Here is a 20,429-nt window from a genome sequence, read left to right as displayed (position 1 = left end):
ATGTATTATGTTTGTTTAACTTTGTGTCTACAGAGCAATCTTTACTGTGTTGTTTTTTCAGATCTGGTCCCGACAGGCGTTTTAATAATAATTTTTAAAGCCCAGCTGTTCAGGCAGAGGACTCGTTCCAGACGTCTGAGGAGTATTAAGTGGATAATAAAATCACATTAGCTAGCAGCTAACGTTAGCACCTAGCCTGTTAGCCAGATGACTTCTTCTGCAGCACTTTCACCAGACAGGCACTGCACAACAATTTTGTAGTGCAGCATATAGTGGATAAAATTTCCAGCTGAAAATTTGAACACTGCCACAAAATGGCTGATGCAACTGTCCGAACATTTTTAAATCACATTCTTATTGGTGCAACAAAGTGAGTGACATCACGCTATTCCAACAGAGCTCCGCCCAACTTCAAACCAGCTAAAGAGAGCACAGAGAAAAACAAAACATACCAAAAAACAGTTATGTGGAATAACCAAAACTGTTCTAACTTTGTCAGAAAATAGTGTATTCATGCATGACCCCATCGCCTGCAGTAGAAAAGCGACAGAGAAAACATCTTTTCAGAGCCTTTAAATTTAGAATTAGTACAGACTTCTGATTCAGAGAGCTGTAGATATTCTGCAACCAAAGCCAATGGATGTCAGACATTTCTCAGCTTACCCCTACTAATGAAGAAATCTGCTGGCGATCAAAAAGAGCAGTTTCAAAGAAAAGGACGAGGACGGAAAGAGGAGTAAGAGGACTAAAGAGGAAAGCAAGAAGACGAAGGAAACTAACCTTCTCACAGTCATTTTCTGTGAACTTGTTGAGGAGTCTGCTTCTCTGTTGGGACTTGAGATTTCTCAGCATGGAGGCGATGATGGAGCAGACGTGTTCTAAGGAGAGCAAAGTGATAAGTTAAAACTAAAGCATCCTCATTTACATCAACAAGACAGCATCTAAAAGATTCTCCCATAGTCAAGTTTTCTCAAATGGGATCTTTATACACATTGATTATTACTTTACAGAATAAATTTTACAACTGCTTCTCCCTGCTCACTCTCTTAGACAAACACAGACAGTACGCAAGCCTCCGACATGATAGCACTTCATTAAAGAGCTCATTGTGTTTACAGTAAACTGGCTTCGCAATCCAACAGGTGCGATGTGCTTTAACTAACACGTGAGCTACCATAATGCTCCGCAGTTAAAATAGCCTCAAACTGATGACTGCAAAGCTCATTCACACCCACATCCACATCCACAGCCCTCGGAAAGAACAAATCGATTAGCACTTGATAATTTGCAATTATAGCACACAGCCAGCTAAGCATGGATACTCTTACAGAGGGCGCGCAGAACAAGAGGAGAAGAAAATCTTAATGAAATTAAGAAATCAATTTTCATTTTAGGGCGTGCTAGAACATATGTAATGGTTTTGGCTGTGGCTGAATTACATTTCTCGGGGTGACAGAAATCTGTCTGTGGCAGCTCCGGGGCCATTTAACGAGGTGAAGGTCTAAAAACATGTTAATTGACTAAATTAGCTACAAAAACGAGTTAGTCCCATTGAGTGCCCTTGTCGACCAATTCATGCTACGAGAGACGCAATATCCTATTCACAGACCAGGCTGCACCCGTGGGTGACAAGCATAGTATAATATTTCTCTACGATATTGAATGAATAATACACTGTAAACACAAGGGGGGGGGGGGTATGACATTGTAAAAATCTCTAGATATACAGAGTGAAGAAAAAAAAATGTAATTGGACTTTATCAACAAGAGGTCAATATTCTCTCTCAACGAGGCTTTGCAGTTGCTAAGCAACAAGAGTACAGGAATCAATCCCATTTCTGCTTTTTAAAAGGGGTCGTGTTTGCTGTCAGCTCCCTTTGTGCGATCCCTTACGGCCCACAGCATCCTTACCCACAAGACACTGAGAAAACTAAAGGCTGCAACACTCGAGCTCATGTCAAATCTCTCACAATATACACATATCCATCTGCATTACCAATATGGTTGGTGGCACAAAAAGGCAGGAAAATGTTTTTGAAATAGAAGATAAAGCTAAATGGCGGTGTGTTCTTTCAGTACAGTAGTGGGACAATAGGAAATATGTCCCACCTGCTTTGGGATTTCTGTTTATTACTGTCATATCTGAGCATGAAGCCCTCAAGTGGAACAAAGAGTTGTTGATTTGAAACACTCCTGCAATTATTATTATTATAGATATAAGTCCTTGTAGATGTGGTTTTAAATCTTTAGATTACTATAAACTATATTTTGCAACAACTAGAGTTTTGAAAACAGCATCGTAAGTTACTATTTATTAGGAGGTGAAGGGCTTTTTAAGCAGCAAAGATGTTAAAATTTACCAAATAACATGAAAGCTGTTCCTTAATTTACACATTAAAGGGGCTTTAATTTTTTAATTAAGGAGAATATTTTGGAGATTGCTTTCATGTTATTTGGTACAATTTAAGGGCTCCATGGTTGGTCATTTCCTCTTGGTCCAGACTGAAATATCTAATATATTATTTTATTCGTGGGCATGACATTTCCTGGTTTCCTTGTCGTCTAGCAACGCCAAACAGGTTGACATTTTTGGTTTTTAGGGAAATCGCCATGAAATTTTGCACAAACATTCATGGCCCCCTCAGGTTGAACTATAATAACCTTTGTTTTTTTTTTACTTTTTAACTACTGACATTCCCATCAGCCTCAGCTGTGTTTTGTTTTGAGTACTAATCAGCAAATATTAGCATGCTAACACATTAAAATAAGGTGAGCACGATAAACATCATACCTGCTAAACATCACCATGTACTCCTTACAATTTACTTCAGAGTTTCAGAAATGTAGGTATTTTTAAGGGGTTTAGTTTTCACCCTTCTCCAATTAAAAGACAAATTAGGACTAAAATAACTCCTTGATTTAGATGAAGGTGTGTGATGTGTTTTCTGGTGTAAATTGAGGATTTATTAAGGGATTTACTTCATAGTGCGTCACAGTAAAATTCCCTCCATACCTCTGTGGTATGACAGGTATTACACATGGTCGACCCTGCGTGCTCTTGTTGTACATCAGTTAGGGGTCTAGCCCAAGGTTCCTTCATTTTCATGTAGACGACCGTGTTTCCTGTACATAATGACATGGAGGCTAAGTGCTGTTTCCAAAAGGACACCACTTTATCAACCTGATCCAAGTGGTAATTGATGTCGCCACCTCCACGCCCTGCCCAGGAGGATATTGATCGCTGGCTGTGGAACGTTCTCTCCAAAGAGTTTACAACCAAACACCGACCGCTGCGTGGAGATTTGTGAAGGGGTGGAGGTGGGATTACATTGTGGGTACAAGATGGAGGGCAAGGCTTGGAAAAAATTGCTTCCTCATTTGTCCTCAAAAAGGTAACAAATCAATAGTTAATTTACATGCTTAGCTTTACACTTGAATATCAAGAGTAAAAACAAGGACCAAACAAGAAATCAAGGAAAGAGCCACAACAAAACAGTAATAATAAAGATTTTACAAGTGTCAAACTGCCATGTAGTATGTGGGAAGCTACCACCATCATTGAACATTGAATACATATGGCATGATGCTCATGACAGCAAAGAAACCTCCTGTTGTTTGTGTCAACGGTTGCCATGACAATCACATTAACACAGGCCTCCTTAGGAGCCAATGTATTAATTAATGAAGATGACTGTGGCATTTATATAGACCTTTGTAGAGTTTCTTCTACAAACACAAAGCTCAGCATTTACTGCACAGACCCACAGTGTTACGCAGATGACACACAGTTTTACTTATCAGTTACACCAGAACTTTTAGTTCCAGGTACTTTTCTTCAGCAACTAAAAGGTTCCTGTGGCCCATTGTTGTCTGCGTTTCCACTGTGGCCTAAAGTCCCGGGAAGATTATGCAAAATTATTACTTGACATTACATTATTTATTATTATTATTATTATTATTTACTATAGCTTTTCTGCCCGTGTCCGTGTCTGAATGCTGTTCAAACTTTGTAGCATTTTAATGGCGTGTGTTTGATCAGTTTTCCTACATTTAGCACAACAATGTCCATCACTTTCCAAGAGGAGAACCATATGAGGAACTAAACCTGTGTTTTGAGCGGAGGAGCCAAGGACTAAATTTAGTTCCTCTACGATAGTTCCAGGTGGTAAAAAAAAAAGTGGTAGCTTTCTGATAGTCCAGGAACTACAGTGTCATTGATTGGTTAAACACAAGATGCCACAGCAACCACAACTCCTGTCCCGCTTCATGTGACAAGTATTGATATTGCAAGGGATGGACAATTCTTGATGTATATCAACATTAAAAACAAAATAAGGTTTTTGTTGTCGGCTTCCTGACTCATCTAAAAAAAAAAAAAAGAAGAAGAAGAAAGAGAGTGCACACAAGCAAGCTGAGAACATGAGCGAACATGAGTCGAGAGAACTAGCGAAGGAATGCGTTTGTGTTTTAAAAGGAATGTCACTTTTTTTAAATCGTCATCTGTCTAATTTGCCTGATCTTCACAGACCTTGAGTTCGGTTCACTAAATGAAGCACAACAATTCTGTACAAAGCATATAATCCTACATTTTCACACATTCCTTTAGGTTACAGCTTTTATCAAAATTTCTCATGAAACATACAGCATATTGCAATTTAGTTCCACCTTGAGATATGTCCCGCACACATGAAAAGGTTTGAGTTATTAACTTTTCTCGTGCTACTGAGTGTAGTGAATGTCATCTCAATGTAGAGTATGTCACTTCCTCGACAGAATATTAAATGTTTCGAAATCTTTCATATACATCTAAATATACCACGGCATATTTCTTATCAAAGTACGAGTTTACAGAGATGGAACATGATCAATGATCCCACCAGAGGAACGACCAAACGTGAGGAAGATGTTAATTAGATGCGTCTTTACACAAGGATCTAACAGCAAATCTCTCCCACTGAAATACACTAATAATAGGATTACACAGCACGACTCTGACAAAACAGATTACAATCAAACTTGTATCATGTAAAATGTCACTAATCTCAATCTGTGCCAAAGGGGCTGGCTGCTGGCAGGGGAGATGATTAAATGAGACTCTTATTTGATTCTCTGCTTTTGACTGAAATATGTGATGAAACTTTCATCATTAAAACACCGATAACCAAGTTTCTCTATTACAGGCACTTATCTAGTCTCATATATTCTGCTACGTCGTCATGCTTTCTAAATCTCCATTTGTTAATATCAGAGAGGAGATACTGGTGATAAAGTAATGGGCTGATAAAAGTCCACGTTTTTATCTTTGTCATGAAACTGCCATAATTTGCCGGGTAAAATGTTTTAATAAACGCATCCTATTTCTATCAAATGGCCTGTTCCATCTTTTCCCCCTCACTGTGTACACTTTATATAACTGCTATGTGCTTGTGCTAAAAGTCTTGAAATGGTTCAGCTACAACTTTAACTAAATCCAGAGAATCTGACCACATTACAACAATTTTAGCTTCCCCTCATCGGCTTTCTATCCATCACACTTTACACTACTTCTAATGACATAAAAAAATTTTTAAAAAATCCTTCATACCTGTGTGATCTTTTTAAACCTTATATTCTATGCTCTTTGCTCTCAGAATATCTGCTCCTATCTGTCCCCAGGGTTAAAAAAATAAAAAATAAAAGAAGTCAGCAGACTGCAGGGCCTTTTGCTATCGAGCCCCCTACCACTGGAGCAACCTCCATGCTGACATCACACTGTCTGACTCCATTAAATCCGAACTTAAAACTCATCTTTACGCCGTAACTTTCAGTTAGTGGCTCATTTTTTTTTTGTTTATTTCAGTTTCCATTCTCCCTCCAGTGCACGGGTCTCAAGTCTCAGTGAATCCATTTAACCTAGTATGTATAGTATCGTCCAAGGGTAAAACTTGATGTGCTTGGTTTTGTCTCTTGTATGTTTGTGTAGTCTGTCGTCTTCCCGGGTCTTCATGGTGGAGATGAGGTCGTGTGGTTCAGGTTGGTGGCACCCGGAAGATGCTCGGTGTAGATGACGGTGATTTATGATATCGGGTAATATAAATAAACTCTGACATGAACTACAAGGGGCCACAAAACACTCAAAGGCGTTTGTGTGTGGCATTCAAAGCATATCAAGTACAAAGACGTCTGCTCCCTCCCTCAGCCTCTCCCTCGTGCACCTTCTCTCTACCAAACAAACACCCACGTGCACACGAGCACACAAAGAAACACTTTCCCCGGGTTGGAGCTGGAGACGGCGCTACGACTATTGTGCCTCGCCATGTAAATTAGTTGTTTACTTCTGTTCCCTTCTCACACTCACTCGCATCATTAGCCATCTAAATATAACAACCGGCTGCCACCAGTTTCCATCATACAATCTCATTTCACTGGTAATGACAGAGTACATACGCCAATAAACTGAGACCCTAAAAACAAGGTGAATGGTGGCGTCGTGACAACAATATTCATGAGCAGAGAAATGTAATTTGTTGCTTTTATTATCTTTTTTTTTTTTTTTCCTTTTTGTTTCAGCATTTTTTTTTTCTTCTATCCCACTCACAATGTCTCTATTAATTATGTGGTTCTGTATGCTAATGCAGCCTGGCAATCCCTGGTCATTTGGACTGTTTCAATTGCAGAAAGGATTTTACGGGGATCAATCTTTGCACCAAGGTTTATGATAGAGAGAGCAGCGAAATGAACGTGTGTGTGAGAGAGAGAGAGAGAGAGAGAGAGCACGAAGGATAAGAGGACAGAGAGGTCCCTACCTCCTAATTACTTTTGTTTGAAGCAGCTGATAGTTAATTAATCTACTGTGTTATTGTGTTATTCTGGAGAACCACTTGATTCACTACATTTTCAATTAGTAGCCTTAGTGAGAAGGAGGGTTCACTCAATACACCTTATATTATGACAGGCATCTCATTATGCCTATAGCTGGTCCACAAATCAATGGAGCCATTCTGGACTGGCACAGGCTGAAACTCTCAGCAGACAGAACGGCTACATGCATGTGCATTTTTATCTTGTTAAAGCTGTTAACTTAAATAGTTGAATACAGGCACAAAAAGGCACATTTATTTGTATAGCACATTATCATATACATAGGTCATTCAATGTGCTTAACAGAAATAAAAGAAGCATAAAAAAGAGATGTAAAAGTTTAAAAAGTGTATATAAAACAGGTAAAATCTAATTAAAGTTGAAGGTTCACTTATTAAATGTAGGCAGTGGAATATAAAGCACAAGTTGCAGTTTAAACAGGTTTAATCTCCAATGGGAGGCTGGTTCCAGCAGTCGGCAGCGTAGCGGCTTAAAGGTATTTGATCCTGTTTAGTTTTAACTCTAGGCTTCACTAACTGACCAGCCCCTGCAGATCTTAGGGATCTATTAGGCTTATATACATTCAGCATTTCAGAAATATATTTAGGGCCCAGATCATTTAGTGACTTGTAGACAAGTAAAACAAAAATAAGAAGAATACAGACTACTATAGACTAATCCAGGGGTTTTCAAAGTGTGGGAAAGTGAGGCTCTCACCTTTGTAGGAGCATATTACTCCCTTGACAATGCGCCCTTAAAATAACAGTGAAATACTGCGACGCTGACTTCAGACCAGGTTTGGTCCAGACCTGATCAAACACTTCAACCAACACACCCATGTGCGCTCAGACGGGCACAAGTGTATTCGTTATTTAAACTAGTGTGTGTACTGGATGGGAAAAAATCAACTGTAAGAGTCTGAAAACTAGCAAAAGGCACTTGCCTTGCGCTTTGCCCCGGGCGTAAGATAGAGCGCTGCATCTTTGAAGCGTATAGGTGGTTGATGTGGGGATGCACTGTAGAAAGGAATAAAAGGTAGATCGTACTTCCTCCCGTTTCCTGCTCGCCCCAGACTCTCTTTCCTCTCTAACTGTAGTTACTAAAAATTGATCAGTTTTGCCACATGCATAGCGGAGTTTAGCTAACCAGATGTTTATGTATTTTCTTCAAGTTTCTTTTAAGAATATAAACCAATCTGTCGGCTGATTTATGTGTTGTACTCTCCCAGCACACACAGTCCAGCTGAAAGTGATAAGAGGTTGAACTGATCACAATTACTCTCTTTTTTTGGGTTGTTTTTTATTTTTTTCTCTGTGATTATGTTAGTACAGGTATATCCACAGGTGGGTTTATAGGAGAGTGCGCGCATGCATTTTTGTGTTTTTACAAATAAATAATGGTAGTATGTGAATTACTAGGTGTTTTCAGCGCAATGATTTTCATCATCACTTACATCATCATATCCTGGATCTCTAGATTCTGCTTTGGTTGAGAAATATGCGGAAATCTAGATCACACTTGCCAAACTTCACAGGGAGAAGGAACCTGCAGGGTGGATTTCCACATCTTTTTTTTTTTTTTGAAAGTGACTTTTACGTGTGTGTCTGCCATGCCCCGGGGCTCCAACACGAAGAGGGGAAAGGTTCAACTGTTACGACAGGTTATCTTTCCCTACTCTTCCTCCTGCTGCTCGTGGAGTTCAAAGGTTAATTCACCCAGTCCCAGGGTGAGGCGGGACGCAAAGGAAGACAGTTTGTTCTTCCTCTGCAGGGCTGGGGGGCCCCCACTGGACGTATCAAACTTAATTAACACAGACAGAGAGAGAGGAGGGGTTTCACATTTTGGACATAGGTAATCAAACAAAGAGCAGAGATGGACAGGGTTTCTACCTCTTTTTCTATCAGTCTCTTCTCTCTTTTGTTCTCTCTCACTTTGCAACACACGAGCATCCAATCTTCCTATCTCTCTCTCTCTCTCATCTCTCTTTCTCTCTCTCTCTCTCTCTCTCGTTTGCGCTTCCTATCTCTCACTCAGAGACAAGAGAGGTTTGAGAGCACAGGCAGGAAAATCAATCAAGACTAGATTGATAGAGTAAACTGACAGGACGAAGAGGCAGCAAACCGTGATACATGAGCAGATTAGGATTGAGAGCGTCTGCAGGAAACGGGTGTGACTACACGGAGAGAAAAACTAGAGGCAGGAGAAGAAAAAAAAAACGTCTCCATGGTGATTAGCACGATAACGTAAATGAATGCAGTCAGCGACGTGCAGATTTTTTCCCTGACAAATAACAAAAACTTATGACAGCTCAAGTAGTATGAGATAAAAATGACTCTAGATTACATGCATATCATTTTCCTGTGAGGTAGGCAATCTAAATTCAGACTCCACCACACCCAATGAAAACTACTATACAGTAGAGATATAGTCATTTTTATTGGTAGTGGCAGAGTCTGCCACCAATCTAAGTACATTGGATGCCATTGCAAGAAAAATGTCGACCATAAATATCTTCAAAAATTGGGTTTGACTGCATGAAAAATCTGAACCTTTTGGAGATCAATATAAGCAACATAAGATAATACAAATTAAAATGTGCATTGCAGTAAAACAATAACAAATGAAAAGGGAACTAAACTCCCCGAAGCTTGAATGGACACAAGATAACGAGTTAACAGACTGATCAAGTTAATTACTGGGGTTCCTGCGACCTTCCACTCGTACTTATCGTCCAGTGTTTTTACTCTGTGCATCCTGCTCAGCTTAATGTGCAAGCAGTTGCATAGGAAAGCCAACGCTCACAGCAGTGAAATCATATTCTGCCTATTGAAAATACTCTCAGCTCTTGTTCACCACCTGAACACATTTGTCCTGTCCTGAACATAGGCTGTTGCAGGATTTCACAGTTCTCAGTGAAAGAAGACTATTCCTGGTGCTAGAACTACTCCACAATCCAGGACGTGAGGGAAATCTGGAAATAAACCACGTCTACATAATTTATTCATTGTATCTGTGGAATCTATTATCACACAGAACAACTGGTATCATTTTTCCCCCAGCGGGTTGGTTTCCATTGGTTTGTTTCCTTTATCTGTTTGCTGCACCATTTCATAACGACGTATCTCACCACATCTTTCATTGGTCGACACGACGAGTCTCACTACTGTAACAGGTCAAATCAGGGCGGCAGCTGACTGCAGCCTTTTTGAAGAAACTTATTAGTGACTGACCTTCATGCTCCTTCTCAGAAGCGCCAGTTTTCTTCATCTTCTTGGGGGTTTTCATGAAAAGCGGGAAGATGGTCCGCAAGCCCAGGATGTCCACAAACTTATGGCAGTTATCTGCTCCCTCTGGTCCAATCATCCCGTGGTCCAGGACCTTCAGAGCACTGGTTCGAGACATTTTCTTTTCTCTGCAGCAAAGAGAGGAAACCATGCTGAGGACACAGATACTGTTGTTTCAGTAGATATAAAAGGAAAAGCGCACGTCAAATGAAGGAGCGGTGACCACAGTTGAGAAAGCTGCAATAAACCTTCTGAGCAAAGTGGAAGTTAGACCATGTTATTTTTATATATTTATTTTTACATTATATCAACTAAAAAATGAATAAAAATAGGCTGCAGATTTTTAAAATTTCACCTTTGACGTCAATATAATGGATGGAACAAACATGGTATTTTACAGTTATGCAGCTACAAACAACATTTGGTCAGTACTACAGACAGACTTAATCTTTATAACGCTGAAATTTTAATACATCACAAAAATTAACTTAAATAAAAAAACCCACTTAAAATAAACTTCATATTCTGTTCAGCATATAATTATCATATACTTTACTAATTTGCATTTTCTCTTTCTTATTCTATGATTTTATCTGAAATTTTTGTGACAGCGACTTCTAAAGTTCAGTAGTTTTTTTTTTAATTCCTCTCACTCCCACGGCTGCCTCTGTGTCTTTATGCAGGAAGTACCAGCTGGGCTAATATTCATTTATCTAGCATCTGTGTCACGGTCGCAACCCCCCGTCTTGAACTGCTGCTTTGATGACATTTTGTCGGCAGCTGTACTATTAATATTTTGGAGTTGTTTCAGGTCGTCTAACACTGACACTGTTACATTTCTTTATTTTGTTTGTTAGCTTGTTAGTGTGAAAATGTAACATTTTGTGAGTGAATACTGTCCACAAACGGAGCAGAAAGAGTAGCTTCGTATTGCGATGTAATGGTGTTGATTATGCTAATGATCAAAACCTTATAAACACAAACCCGCTCGTGAACAAGCGACATTTATCATGTTGAAATGAGTGATTTACATTAGTTTGGTTTGTGCAAATAAAACAGTTCGGTGAATGCAAAGTGGAACAGTGGCACAAAGAAACCTTCAGTTTAGTTTAGGAGTACAAAACTGTGTGAGGTCCGTCGAGAGTCGACACCCACCTCACTTTTTTCTAAAGCAGCCAAAGGCAAAGAAAATTGCCCAAATGTTCTTTTACCCACAGCAATGAACATTATTCTCATCATGAGCCGCATGATGTTTTCAAACTAAATCATGGAGACTAAAAAAATACACACGTTTAAATATGATAAAACAAGCAGACAAATTACTCTGATAATTGACTAAACAAATTAAATTGCATCTGTTTTTCACCGAGGCATTGCCATGACGAGCAGAACCAACTGTTTCCTGCTGTTTCCACCCCCCCCCCCTTCCCCACTTCACACCTCCTCTTAAGAAATGTAGCCGTCTGTCACGGTGTCACTTCCTCCGCTCCCACCAATGACAGATGACAGTGTTTATCTCTGAGGAGGGACACATATTTCAGGCAGTTGAGTCTGGTCCTCCAGACAGACACATTATATATGATGGACGGCGAGCGAGGCCGGGGGGTGGGGGGGCGGGGGGGAAGCTGTACTCAGTGTACTTTCCGAGGGGAAACTAGGCAGTTCAATTGGTAGACAGCTGACTTAACTCAACATCCTGCTGTTGTCACCCCAAAATGGATCGTGGGTCGATGTTAGTGGGTGCTTCAATGACAGCAGCAGGTTTTTGATTAGACTCATATTCGAGGTGAGGCTGGGTCACACAAAGACGGGCCCTGGTTGAAGTTTATAAATCTACGTACGCCGTAAACGAAAGGGCAACATCCCCTTAAAAGGTAGAGGAGCTGTGCATTCGAAAATGTTCAGGATACTTTAAATAACATGAAATCATTCGATTATTTTCTTAAGCACTGGTGTTGTACTCACTACGGACGAAGTCTATGGTTCGTGGTACATCTCAGTTTCGGCTGCAGAGTCTGACAAACATTTAGCTGTGCCATGAATTCATCAAGAAGCCAGATGTGAAATCTGTATGTGGTGCAGAGCTGCATACAGACAAGGAGGTCTGGTAGGAATTGAAATGGAGTTTTTGATGGAAAACCAATAAATATGTCTCGGTGAAAGAAGATGATTTTTTTTTTTTTTTTTTCCCTTTTGTATCTTGTTGCTCAATGTGTTTGTTATTTTTGCAGCTGCATTGTGTCTCGGTTAGAAAGCAAGAGCCAATCTCTCCTCAAAATTATAATGAAACTCCTCAAAGACTCACAAGTTTGATGTTTTGAAAATTATTTTAACACGTTTGCGACACAGGGCTGCTGCTGTCACATTATTTCTGCCTTTTGGAGAGTTTTCATTGCAAGTTTTATTTGTTTATTGATATACAAATATCACTCTATTCAATTTTGCATTCGATTGTGTTTTTGTATATTTTACATCTTATTTCACACCGTCTTCCCTTCTGACTTCAGATGTGTTGAACTGCTGTCTGTAAGTCACAAACCTGCTTTATCGACCAGGTCTAACATGGAAAATGGAAAATTGAAAAAATTAAAAAAATTAAAATAAATAAAGTCAACACAGCATGTGATCTGAAGTGATCAGGGACTATTTAAAAAAAAATTCTGATTTTTTTGGCCTAAAAGTTATTCAAAATGCATCTTAAATCTGAGAAAGGTTAGAGGTCAACCCAGAGGACTCTTGCATTTTGTAACAATAGAATGATAATACATTTCTAAAACCATATTTTGATGGTGGTCATTTAATAAGGACTCAGTTGGCTCACTAACAAATCAAACAGATGACGACGTCAGCCTCAGCCGTCTGTCAGAATTCATCATCAAACCAAAGTGCACATTAAACAATCACCAACTGTGATGAATAGATAAATAAAAGAAGACTGGTTGTGAATATGGCCCCTGGTATTTAAACTTGTGTGATCTACATGTAGACTCCATGTAACTACATATCAGGGCTACAGCAGCTACCGTCGTCAACATGTCGAGATCATAAAACAAGCTGCGATTGGTTCATTTGTGCTGCTTTGTGTTTTTATCCCGCAGGTTTCTGATGCCGGTGGAGATGTGTTGATGTTAAATATTCAAATAGAAATTATTATGGATGAAGGCTGTTGGATTTTCTTCAATAAAAACGATATCTTGATTGATTAAGGATTGAACATCAATAGGTTCATTTTCAGTAACTGGTAGAAAAGGCCAAGTGTAATGACAGAAAATAGTGTTAACGTGACAATAACATAGGGGTATATGACTAATGCATGATGATGGCCTGATAATGTTGGACTGATCCATCCGATGTCGCAGCGGTGGGGTCAACATGATGGGCTGACTGTTAAAAACACAAGTATAAATCCACCTGTGTTCATCATTATTTCCAATCATGTACTGTACCGACAATCAAATTCACAATTAGCTTCTCCGTGGGGACTTTAACAACTTTTCCAAAGTCATATCTTGCTCAGCTCTTTCTCCCCCTCCCTCTCCGTCTTATTCTTTCTCCGCTCCTCTGGTGGATGATTTAACACAAAAGGGTTTTTTTGCATTCCAATAATGAGATATTGATCCAAGCCTTAAATCTACGTGTCCAGTGATGTGATTATCAGCGCAGAGGTGCAGAAGCTGTGGAGGTTTCATAAATGCGTCTAATGTGTCTTTACGAGTCTTTAAGGTCACGTCTCTGCCTTGCTGCGCTCCAGCAACTGTTGATTGATTGGACCGGCAGCCTCGCCAGGCAACAGAGCAGACGGACGTGCTGTTCTGTGCAGTGCTACACCCTGTTATGCTATGAGTGTTTAAATTTTCACAGGGGAAAAAAAAAAAAAAAAAAGACTGTACATCAAGAGACGCTCTGTGCAGGTCTCAGCACCGTATATTTTCCTTTTAAAGAATTTTTTTTATAGCGCCAAAGCACTTATTGCCCATTTGTTATGAAGTCCACCGTACTGTACTGTAGCACTCCAGTATATCGTGAGAGGTGAATATAACTGGGGATATACTTCATACTTCATACATAATGCATCTGTGCTTCTGAAGATTGTGACGAATTCCTAGCAAATGTCCAGCAGCATAGGTAATTTTAATTGATTAATGCTTGATCGAAAAAACCGCCTGTGCACCGAAGAGTTTTGTAATTTTGTTTAAATTTGAAAGCTGCCTGCAACACAGAGGTTTCCGTTTAGCATCTGTCTCTTAAAACCTCTGAAGTCGGAGCTTCCCTCAAGCTCGCAAACACACTTTTCAAAACAAATGAAAAAAAACAGAAGAAATTCTCTCCCACACTTCCCTGCTCCCTCATAAATTTTATTTTTTATTTTTTTAGATAACGGGGACTCTTCTTCTGAGCCAAGAGTTAGTTGTTCTGACAAGAAATGAAATTACAACTTTCCAAATATAAGCAAAATAGTCCACATCTGTCTTTCCATATTTTAAATACATCAGCTGGACTGCAGTAACTTATCCACCGAGGGAAGTGGTTTAACGAAGTCGGCTGTAGTTTTCAGAAACAGAAAATTTTGTATTCTGATTCCTGCATTAGCCGGGACAGCGAACGTGACCAGGGAGAGGGAGGGGAGTGGTTTGCCTTCAAGTCTCATGCTAGCCCTAGCTTGACTTCCAGAACCTGCATATTGAAGCTTTAACATGTGATCTTAAACAACACAAAAGACCCACGCAGCACATTGAAAGGTCAGCTAACACTCACTCCTTCTGCTAGCTTAACCAAGCCCAGCAAAAGCTTCTATTAGCAAGTCATCAAACCAAACCTCAACCTCATGGTGGCAGCTGACATCATCAGGTCACCAGAGTTAGCAGGTGTCATCCTCTGGGCGCCATGAATATCTGTATAAAATCTCATGGCAATACATCCAATAGTTGTTGACACACTTCAATCCGGACCGACTGACCGACGGGAGACAAATCATCACTGCCATATAAAGCAGTGATGGCATTTTTAATTTTTTTTTTATAGTCCGCAGTCTCACCTAAGCATGAGGTTCATTAGCTGAAGCCCTTCCCCTCTGAGGAAGCGGTCCCGATTGCTGGCCAGCATGAGGCAGGAACACAGAGCGTCGAAGAGGTTCTCCATCATCTCCTGCTCCTCGGCTGTGGACGGGTTGTGACGTTTGAACACCTGAAAGGAGGGGAGGCAGCAAGAGAGACAGGACTTTCACTTTTACACGAGAAAAATGATTCTTCAACACAGCAACCATTTCTGAAAAAAAAAACTTTTTTTGGAATAATTTGAGAATGTGGGCAAAATGAGCCTCTTTTTTCTTTTCTTTTTTTTAAAATAATGAGCAGGAACGAGCCGAGTGTGACACGATTAGACAGGTTTATACTATAATTAAGAGAACAGAAGGAGACAGGGTGGGAAAATGCCAACAGTCTCTACTAAAATGTTAGTAAATGGAAGCTTTAGTAGCTCATTTGGTGGGTTATAAGCTATAATTTGAATGCCCTATTTTGGCCACAAAATGTCACAGGATGCTCAGAACCACCTGAAAATTTAACTATGGAGTTAAAGTATGGGTTAATTGAAAGGCTTAAAAAATTGTGTTAGAAAATTTGCTGGAGCCACAGGTTGGAGCACCACCACAAAGCATATTGTTAAATTACTGAGATTTACCCAAGTGAGGCTCAATTGAACGATGGGTTAATACGAAGGGTAGTAGTAGAGCTAACTAAAAATAGAAAGTAAAAGCAAAATCTTACAGATAGTTGCTGTAGTAGCACATCAATGCCATCCATCTCACCCAGTAGTTCTCTGGTATCTGTGGAAAAGAGATGCAGAAAGGCTGAGAGATAAAAATGGCAGAACAGGACAACAGGGAGATTAAATTGAGACGTGAGAGACTGAGAAAAAAAAAATGTTTAAGTGGATGGATGAAGGAAAGAGAAAAAGGAAAAGGCAAAAGGCAAAGGAGGAAAAAACAGTAATGTGCTACAGAGGCAGAAAACGAGCATAAACACTGACGAACACTCTGGCCACGAGGGACCTCTGGAGAGAAAATGAAGAAAAATGAGGGCAGTGAAAAATGTATATCCTCACACGTTATTCCATCTAGACCTGTGTATTAAAACGTTGTTAAGGTTACGCAACACAATTCTGCTTCTCAGTGACTCCGAATTGGAAGTGAGGGCCAACTGTCTTAATCTCAACAGCCAGAAATCCTGAAACTTCACATCAGGAAAAAAAGGGGGGGGGCGGGGGGACCAGAGTATATATTGTGCTTCTGCATTTCTTACTTTCTGTAAGACAGTGAAGTGTTCATAACTCTGAGCACACTTTGATTTGAACAGTATGCTGAATCTACAGGGTCTTAATTAGTAGGGATGAGATGCTCCTCCTGTCTGCAGCAGCGACTATTTTACATATAAACCCTTCAGAGTGGTGTTTCAAGTCAAACTTGACGGTGGGAAGCGATAGCAATACGTTCAAATTAGCACATCAAAATAATTCCCAATTGCCATTTTCCTAATAGTAGCCTTGTGATTTGCCTTCAAGACAGTGACAGTACTATATGGAACGTTATTTATGGCAGCACGTTTCCTTTGTGTTGCGAGAAATACGTTTTTATTAGATTTTATTTTGTATGTGAAGGGCAGGAAGGAGAGGATGAATGGAGGCAGCGACGCTGACGAGGAGGAGAATGAGTGTAAAACGAGACACGACTCCCACTGAATATCAATACGGTTTGTACCATTAATGAGAACCTGTCGAAGGACCTGATAGTCCTGCAGCTATCTGAGGCTTTACAGGGTTTAAGTGAGGGGGGGAAAGAGGGGAGAAGACAGCAGCTAGACAAGGAGGGAGGAGCGGTGAGATCGGGGGATTGGAAGAGGAGTAGGGGAAAGAAAACAAGGAAACATGAAAGGTGATGGAGAAAAATAAGGGGGGAAAAAAAACAAAAAACAAAAAGGAAAGGGCACAGGAAGTGAAAGAAAGGACAGTGCCAGGGGAGGTCATGGACAGAGAGAGAGATTAAGGGACACAAAAATCAAGGAAGAAGAAGGAGGGGAAGGAGAAGGGAAAGAGAGGACAAGAAAAGGCCACGATGAACAAATGTGAAGAAAGAAAGGACAAAGAGAAATAAGGGGACAGCGTGTTGAAGAAATGGCGGTCCGTTCAAGGTACCCAACAAAACCGTTTACGGACAAACTTACTGTCATTGTTTTGCAGCAAGATAGCCAGGATTTCACTGCAGTACAGCTTGTTAGCATCAAACGGCATCTTTGCCTGAGAGGGAGAGGGGAACGAGTGCAAACTCCAATTATCACTCATCTTAAGAAACTCTGTTCTCCAGGGTCCAAACATCACGTATCCTACGACAAAATCTGCATTTCTCTGACCATAAGCGGAGATTATACAAATTATATTGTATATTGTGGGTGATACACAGCAACAGCAACCTCACATCTTTCAACTTCTGGATCTAATGGTCTACTGGTGAACAGGTTTATCTGAAAACCCATTTCATTGCATGTAATTAAGCGTATTACTCAAGCTGCAACTAAAATAACTTTAAAAACACATTCGCATTTTTTCAGTGTAGATCATTTTGTTTGTAAAATTTTGTAGAATTAATTAATTTTTCACTGGTTTTGGATTTTCTCATCACTGACTGAAGTTAAATTAGCCAGCTGGTTAACAGTGGGTTATTTACAGAAATGTTGTCCTGATAAATAAAGAGATGAAATGGAAAAAAGAAATCTTCCGCAAGATATCGTAATAGTGAGCTCAGCATGGGTTAAAATATTTGTAGTTATTTAATTTATTTTTCAGTTTTAGCTCACATATATTACATTTAATTAGTTGTGGAACATCAAGTTTTGCAGGAAAGATAATAGGATCGCTGCAACTTTCTTAATCAGTTCATCTTGAGGTTATTTTCTTGATTAATCGTTTAGTCTCTGTAACATAAAACTATTAAAAAAGCTCATCACAACTTCCCACAGCTCATTGAGATGCTATGAAATGTCTTGTTTTGTCCAACCAACAGTCGAAAACATATAAAATAATTAATTTAGTACAACATTAAGACACAGAAATCAGCATATTTTTACATTCAAGAATCTTAAACAACTCTATATTCTAGTGTATATATATATATATATATACTGTATTTAGTATATACTATATTCTCTTTACTTAAATAATGTCTTAACCAATTAATTAATCAAAATAGTCACATTCTTACCTTAATTCTCTTGAGCAGCCACTGCATGAGTCCCTGCTGGGCGGCCTCGGCACACAGGCCTGGTCTGAATTCCGCCATATTTTCAATGATGGCTGACGAGGACATGCAATATGAAAAGTCAGAATTTATTCTTCAAGCTGTGTCTTAAAAAACCTGCCAGAAAGGACCCCCTACCTAGTTTCTGATAGAGATTAAGTAGGGATGCACCGATCTGAACCACTGGATCAGTACTGATACCGATCTTATTAAGTGGATCAGGAACGCTTTCTTTTTCTCAGTGTTGTTATATATTTCAGTGTTTCCACCCACTACCACTACAGTACAGTCAAAGGCCACTATCAAAGTCCTCTGTCAGTCCCAGGTTAACGTATACTGTACAGATGCTCTGCACACACACTTTGAAGGGAGGGAACAGTGAAATATGGCAGTCATCTTTGTATAGAGTGCTCGTCCGGGTTCTGTCCCAGCGTCTTCTAATATTATCATTAGAAAGCTGTCTCTGCCACATGATATCTCTATCAGAGCAGACTGCAGCAGAAGGTGACACAGAGAGAGAGAGAGAGAGAGGGAGACTGTGGGGTGGCGATAAAAAGAGAGAGCAATGGGGAAACTGAGAGGGAGAAGGGAAGAGGGGAGAAGCAGAAGGGAGGGAAAGGGGCGGGAGGACAAGCCAAAGAAGAGGAATGCAAAGCTGAAGGAATGAGGGACGGGAGGAGCGAGGGAATTAAGAAATATAACAAGAGGGAATTGGGATGGAATAAAAAAAATTAGATTTGGAGAAAAAACAAAAAAACAAAACAAAAGAACAACATCTGCAGAGAGGGGCTGCAGATGATAGAGAAATGTTAAGAAAAAGAAACAGAAGAAAAGATGGAGAGGACTGGTGCTGAGGGAGAGAGAGAGAGAGAGAGAGAGAGAGAGAGAGAGAGAGAGAGAGAGAGAGAGAGAGAGAGAGAGAGAGAGAGAGAGAGAGAGAGAGAGAGAGAGAGAGAGAGAGAGAGAGAGAGAGGAAGGGCCTTTATCAGTGATTCAAACAGAGCAGACAGACAGCATCCTGGAGGACAGCAGGCTCAGAGCAGAGAGCAGCCAAGGCAGACAAAAGGCGTATTCAAGCTTGGAAAGCTCCCTTGATAACACACACACACACAAATACACACACACACACACATGCTTGAATAAAGGATGCACTAGCACGCCTCTTTCGATATAACCCACACTAACGCACAAAGCCAAACACACACACCTAAACAGCCCTCCTGACACTCGGCCTCAATCTGGCAACAAAGAAAAAAATAAATAAAAAATCATCTCAGTAGACTCATTCAACACAAAAAGAGCTGAGAGGCAGAAAAGTCAGATTCATATGAGGCTAAAAACTATCTGCTGGCCCATGACCTTGAGTCTGCATCTAATACTGTCAAATCTCCGCTGCAGACAATGATCATGGCGCTCTGTAACCTGCACGCTTCACTTTTGCGGACTTCACCCGGACTCAGATTAAAAAAAAAACTTCCAATAAGTGTTTTCAAAGCGCTTCCTCTTTGCCAAAACATTTAAATGTGACATTGACAGCTTGTATTCGCTGACACTGAAAAAGTTAAGGACACTTGGCAGCAGGGGGACACACTGATAAAGCTTAAAGAATACAAATAAAGTTTGTCTACGCCCTCTGTAATGTCACACCGGAGTCCGCGAGGACTTCCTGTCACCGCACTGCCCAAAGCTCTAACTCGGGCTCATACACACCTTAAAGGCGCACACACCTCCCTCTGGAAGAGCCTGTCATGTCTCAGAACTAAACAAGACAAGGTTGATCAGTTGTGCTTGCTGCGAATATTCAAATTATATTTTTATCCAAGCCTGTTTTGTTTTTTATCCTGTTCAGTGTAAAACCACAGAGTTGTCTCTGCAGTGAAATTTGTCCCAGATTTCTCACTGATATTTGTTCCACATGTTCTGAATATGAATGAACGCACAAGGCTGCGCAGCCATTGAAAGTCCCTTCACAGTCCAGGTTTTGTTTTGCTGCTGAGAGACACGTACGGTCGCACACT

General features: G+C 40.1%; 1 protein-coding gene across 1 annotated transcript in view; it reads right to left on the bottom strand.

The window, feature by feature from the left end:
- ctnnbl1 (catenin beta like 1) overlaps nt 1-20,429 on the bottom strand; it is a 52,678-nt gene that overhangs the window by 23,918 nt on the left and 8,331 nt on the right. Inside the window, exons 7-12 of the mRNA XM_022757501.1 lie at nt 18,376-18,467; nt 17,342-17,414; nt 15,890-15,948; nt 15,160-15,308; nt 10,071-10,252; nt 781-878 (exon numbers count right to left, since the gene is read on the bottom strand). Of these exons, the coding sequence (XP_022613222.1) occupies nt 781-878; nt 10,071-10,252; nt 15,160-15,308; nt 15,890-15,948; nt 17,342-17,414; nt 18,376-18,467 (653 nt within the window). The remainder of the gene's footprint in view (nt 1-780; nt 879-10,070; nt 10,253-15,159; nt 15,309-15,889; nt 15,949-17,341; nt 17,415-18,375; nt 18,468-20,429) is intronic.

This window comes from Seriola dumerili, unplaced genomic scaffold (assembly GCF_002260705.1).
Source record: "Seriola dumerili isolate Sdu_G_001 unplaced genomic scaffold, Sdu_1.0 BDQW01000278.1, whole genome shotgun sequence".
In the NCBI taxonomy this organism is placed as follows: domain Eukaryota; kingdom Metazoa; phylum Chordata; class Actinopteri; order Carangiformes; family Carangidae; genus Seriola; species Seriola dumerili.
This window is presented reverse-complemented; position numbering and strand designations above follow the sequence as displayed.